Raw genomic sequence first — 6,000 nt, 5'->3', positions numbered from 1 at the left:
TAAATAATTCAGTAAAGTAGAAGCGGTAGCTAATCTACCACAGCAATTATTTATTAATTAAACATTAAGCCTAAAACGTACTACAACAACACACTGAATATTCTGTTCTGTGTGCAAATTTCTTGAATGTGTGTGTGTGTGTGTGTGTGTGTAGGTGTGTGTGTGTGTGTGTGTGTGTTAAATCCTAAAACATGAAGTGGGATTGTTGTCGGTTGCTATGGCAACGAGTCTGCGCGCAGCGTGGAGAAAAGATGTATTATGACTTGTTTATATCCATAAATATCCCTAAATTTTAATTAAACTCACCTGATATGGGAAAAAAAAAGGAAAGAAAAATATTTGGTGCACCTTGAACAATTGAGCCCCTGGCCTAGTGCGTCTTTTTGTTTCTCTTTCTAGAGAATATTAGTGTAAACTGCAGGTAGTTTTCTGATCTCATGTTGAATTATCAATCAGCATGTTGATGTAAGCAGTACATAAAGCAGCCTTTTGTTTTCTCACATTATACAGCAGCTCTTAGATTCAAACTGAAACGTATATTTTCTTACCTAGAGACTGTCCAGCGATGACTCTGCTGTTCTCCCCGGCCACAGCCGCCCGGGCGTTCCTCTCGCTGGCGTACTGAACGAAGGCGTAGCCCTTGTGAACGGAGCACCCCACAATCTTCCCGTATTTAGCGAAGATGGCCTCGATGTCGGCCTTAGTGACGACGGCCGTGTTGAGGTTGCCGATGAAGACGCGGGAGTTGAGGGAGCGTGGGTCATTCTTGTTGGTCACGTTGCTGGTCTGGGTCTTCCCAGTCATCCTAGTCCTGGAGCTCTGCCTGCTGGGAGATACATGTGAGCGAGCCACTTAGAGACACAGCAGAGATCAGGCTCAGAAAGACCAGGATGCAAAGACTGGACAGACCTGTAATAACTACTAGACCTGTCACCATAACTAACTTTGCTGCATGATAAATCAGCTCTGAAGTTGGGGTTAATATTGTTGTTTTGAGACAAGTAATGTTATGGTAATGGCACAATAATGCAAGTACGCCCTCTCAGAGATTAACAAATATTAAGTTTTAGCAAACAAGAAGACATTTTAGATATCTAAGATAAATTTACAAAATAACCAAAATAACAAATAAGATGGATACTGAAGCCTGTCAACAAAATTGTATTTCAAAAAGTTGAGACAAATTATCTCTTTCTTTGGTAGAAAGAAAGAGAGACGCAAGAAAAACAATCATGCAACTGGAAATGATCAATCTTGATTATTTGTCATGTGATTAATTAATCAATTGTTTATTGTGACAAGCTTAGTAAATACTGCAAGGCTTTGATATACAGGCAGAGAAAAGAAAAAAAAAACTGAACCCCTCAAGGCCAACAAAAAAAAAAAAAAAAAAACCTTCTTGTGAGGGATTATACCTCATCTTTCAGATCAATAAACTAAAAAGCCAGATTTAATTGAACTGATTTTAATGATTGATTTGTCGCTAATCTTATGCCTCTATTTTAGCCATTGGCTTAATATTTACATATCCAAATAAACAAGGAAAAGTCCAAGCTACTCAATCCTGCTACACCTGAAATACATTAATAAATACAAATTCATTTGGATTTATTTTATATATTTTTGCTGCAGTGGTGCTTTTGTTAAAATGTGCTTCATAGTGTTGTTTGTCTCCCTTATCAAATGAATGCACTCAAAAAAAAACTAACATAAAAATGCAGGAATGACCTTGGGAGTGAAAGAGGAAGGCAACTGGACTTCTCTTGTATCTTGACGTCTTTTCTCTTCTCATCCAAAAGGTTTTTCAGCTCTTAATGTTCGCTTGGAAGTATTAAGCTTATAAGTTGTAATCAGAAACAATCAACCTGATATGGCAATATCAATCTAATGGGCCAATATAACACCTTATTCAGTAGGAACGACAATGATGTAGCACACATCATTTGTTGTTTAAGTAGCAGATAATATAAATATATGCATAATAGATTAGTTATATCTGTGTGAGGTATTACTCTGATTCCTTTAACAGAATATTGAGACAAACGTCTCCTTCCACATGTGCAGGCAGAAACACACGACCCATCACCTAGTTACGTGACACTGATAGAGCTAAGAAGAGACAACATACTGTATTACTTTAATTGCGTTAGATGGCCAACGCAACACTTTTAGAGCTGACCAGCAGCAACTGTTGCCAAGGGTGACAATGAAGTGTGGCGGACAACGTAGTAAGTAATTTGTTTTGTGAAACATCTCAGTAACAAAGCACATTGCTCCGCATCTGAGCCGTTTTGTAGCTTGTGCCAGGTTTTTTTTTTCTTCTTCTTCTTTTTTCATGTAACTGTGCTCATGCCTGTGCAGAAGGCGACAGTTTGCTGACGGCGGGAGGTGAGGGGAACTCTGACACGGAGGCAACTGTGATTCAGACGTGTGGGTCTGATGAGCCTTTCTGTGCATGTGAACCGTGTTCACGTGTTTGAAAATAGCTCAGCACACCGACATCACAACAATGTGCCCACTTATTTTCATTCTTCCTCTTTCTGAGTCCTCGTCGCTTTCCAGTGTTCATTTTTACTTCCTTTCAGATTCAGAAAAAAACTCATGTAAAAGAATAAACTGCTTACTATGGTTGTCGACCTTAACCTGCACATGCTGTGACACCCAAACAGATTTTTCTATCTGCCTAAAATCTTGAGAAATATAATAAAATAGTTAACAAAAAGCTAATGTAATGGTCTGTTCTTTAATATTTAGACATTTTGATTACTTGGATTATAAAGTAGATTATTTCCAGATGCAGAACAAAGTTAGATAGTGTAAAGCTTTAAGCTGTTTCAATGCAGCCAGTCCATTTTTGACCTGCTGGACAAATATAAACTTAACAAGGAGAACATGATGATGACGATATAAACTGAGGAAATGGCTTAAAACCTGGCTAATATGTCTGTCTGAGCTACTCTGAAGACTGTAAATACAGGACACCTTATGAAAAAAACAAAAATTGTTCCATCATATAACAAAAAATGTCCAAAATGCCATTACAAAATACAAGTAAAACTCAACAGATAGGAATATCATTCAAAAGTTGATTTCAATCTGGAAAAACTCAGACGTAGAAAAAGAACGATTAAAGATTTAATGACAAAAATGAATAACAGTTCTTTGGCGCTCGGGCCCCGACAGAAGATTTGAGCTGAGATTTGCTGTGAACTCGGGTGAACATCCCCGACGCTGATTAGGGATGCTCTCCCCCCGGGGCCCAACACTGGTGGTGGAGGTCGGAAAAGGAAGACGTCTTGGAGAGCTGAATGATGCTGGTGGAGAAAGGGGTGGAGGTGGGTTGAGCACAGCTGGAGAGCGGCTGACGACGTGGGGTGTGGATCCTTATAAACGGAGCTTGATTGATGATTGAACGCGCCGGGTCGAGGTCCAGCGCTGAAGTTGGAGGCGAAGAGCATGACGCAGCGATTGGGTGGAGCAGGTGAGGCAGAAGTTTTCCAGCTTGAATTTGCGCATAAGCTTCATTTCAGTAATTTATTTCAAAAAGTGAAACATATTTACTCATGATACAGAGATTGTTATGACGTTGAAAACAGAAAAGTTACATGATCGTCGTCTAAAACAATCATAGAGAAGAGTGAGCCGTCAGTGACAAGGAGATAGCTCACCGCTCAGGAAACTTTGACGTCCACAGTGCTGTATGAAAGCAGCAGAAATGTAAAGTTGAGGGGAAAGAAAAACTGTGCTAGTAAACAGTCTATTTCACATCCTTCTGAAATAGAAACATCATAAATGCTTTACCTGGACGGAGAAAACAGACTGTTATTGCTAAAAACAGGATTTTTGTCTTTTACTCACCTTAACCTGTGATCGTCAGAACTAACAGAAATTAACAAGCAAAATCATCGCTCTGTAATACATTTCAAATGTGAATCTATATAATATAAAAGTTTCACTTTTTGAATTAAATTACTGTTATGAATTAACTTGTTAATGATATTCTAATTTCCAGAAATGCACATCGTTTTTGAGTTGAAAAACTACTTTTGAAGATTTTTTTTTCTTTTTTTCACCAGTGACGCATGATCTCTGGTGTAGCATCAGGATAGAATATTCCCGTCGTATGTTGTTAGTTTCAGACACTCATGAGGAAAACCCGCTGGAGTATCCAACACACTACAACATGCTGTAGCTGGATTTGCCTTCATGTCGACACACTGTGTGACACTAAAGGTTCCTGACCGAGTGTTTGGATCCGAGGGGTTAGAGATGAAAAAGGACTGGACGCAGCATCTTATATGAATCCTGAAGCAGTCTGTTTGGCACATCAGCAGTCCTTCTTGAGCTTTTCACACCCTCTGAGGACTGGACCCTCTCCTCTCGTCATGCCGCGGGCCCCCGGGGACGATCATCGAGTGTCACCACAGGAATGTGGAACATGAAGATGAAAGCAGAAACTCTGAGGATGGTCACTTCTTGGAATTCCCTGTTGGTCGTCATCTTTGTGTTTTTGTTTGGCTGCGAGTATGAGGACACTTATAATGAGGCTTCTGTACAACCAGACATGCTGTTTTTCACAAGAGAAGCTCCTATGATGCTGTGAAACCAGTGGGTTTCTAACCTTTTCATGCTTTGTGATCACTACAGTGGACATCTATCTAAAAGCCATTTTCTTGCGCTTCTTATGGATTTTTATGTTATAAATGCACACAGACCACTGAAGTGGACACTAATGCATCATGAAATACACTGTCAACTATTGGCCATTAGCTGCAAATGCAAGAAATTATTTTTGTTAAATCCAATATGGCCGACAGACCAAAAAAAGCATGCCAACCGACCCGGTCCCTCCTTCTACGGTAGACGACTCTTGCAGGTAATTTAAACATTGAGACATCAGATAACCCTTAAATAACAATACTACTGATGTATTTTTTCAAATAACAACTTTGAATTTGGAGAAAATTACAATTGATCACCTAAAAAAAATAAAATAAAAATAAATCCTTTTTTTTTACAAATTTTTTTCCTACCTTTTTTTATGCCTTGAGAAAATAAAAATAAAAAATTGGGGGGGAAAAAGTCCTGACACAAAGGATCGTAATTCATGCATGAAAGGGTTAAATCTGTTAGCTCACAATAAATGGTTGAAGAATTTTGGATACTGAATCAGAAATAATCATTTATTTAGCAGAATTCACATTAATTGGAGTAATTCTTGTGTTTATTGTTCTAATATCAGGTAATCAAGTGAGTTTAATTACTTTCTATTATATTATTAACAATTAATGATCTGCAATTTGGCTATAGACATATCTATTTTTATCTAAAAGGATATGGCTGGGGGGATCCAACAACCACTGGATTTAGGAAAGAAAGCAGCAAAAAGCAGCTGCCAAATAGATGCACTTAATCTCTGAAACCAGGAGTTTTGGAAATGTGCTGGTCCGGAGCAAGCAAGTGCGTCACTTTACACAATGTCAAGACAGGAACAAGAACCTTACTGTCGCCATTATTTTTTCCCAGCAACGCACCAAAACAGAAACAAAAAAGGAAAACAATCTATTAACAAAATTTAAACCAACTCAAACAACCCAGGATCCTGACAACAGTAATACAAAAGAGAACCAAATTAGCAAAAAGGTCAACTTCTAATTGAATCCCTGATTAAATTTTAGGCAAAAATAATAATTATTTAAACTCCTATTTGAGTTGCAGTGAAAACACCCCAGTCAAAATCAAGGATTAGGTACATTTATTGTTGGGGAAAACGACATAAAGTGAGATTTTCTATTTTAAGCTGGATAAAGGTTCTCGGTTGCCATACATTTCTAAAAAGATTCAAAGATCTCTTGCTTGTTCATTTACTTAAGGAACATATAAGGATCAGTCTAAAAGCTATAAGTCCAAAGCTTATGAAGTGCCTTCAACCGAGCATGTAGAAAAGGAGTTTATAGTCAAAATGAGTATTTTCTAAAAATACGTCTCCACATTGTTTCT

General features: G+C 38.2%; 1 protein-coding gene across 4 annotated transcripts in view; it reads right to left on the bottom strand.

Annotated features, from left to right (window-relative positions):
* Positions 1-6,000, bottom strand: part of LOC103146091 (RNA-binding Raly-like protein) — a 66,026-nt gene that overhangs the window by 36,451 nt on the left and 23,575 nt on the right. For 3 of the 4 annotated variants that reach the window (XM_007563834.2, XM_007563831.2, XM_016677263.1), the window contains exon 2: positions 549-826. In XM_007563834.2, the coding sequence (XP_007563896.1) occupies positions 549-804 (256 nt within the window). In that variant the 5' untranslated portion in view covers positions 805-826. The remainder of the gene's footprint in view (positions 1-548; positions 827-6,000) is intronic. The other variant, XM_007563833.2, reaches the window with a different exon arrangement.

Source organism: Poecilia formosa, unplaced genomic scaffold, assembly GCF_000485575.1.
Source record: "Poecilia formosa unplaced genomic scaffold, Poecilia_formosa-5.1.2 Scaffold151, whole genome shotgun sequence".
Classification (NCBI taxonomy): Eukaryota; Metazoa; Chordata; class Actinopteri; order Cyprinodontiformes; family Poeciliidae; genus Poecilia; species Poecilia formosa.
The sequence above is the reverse complement of the archived record's forward strand: the minus strand, read 5'-3'. Positions and strand labels throughout refer to the sequence as shown.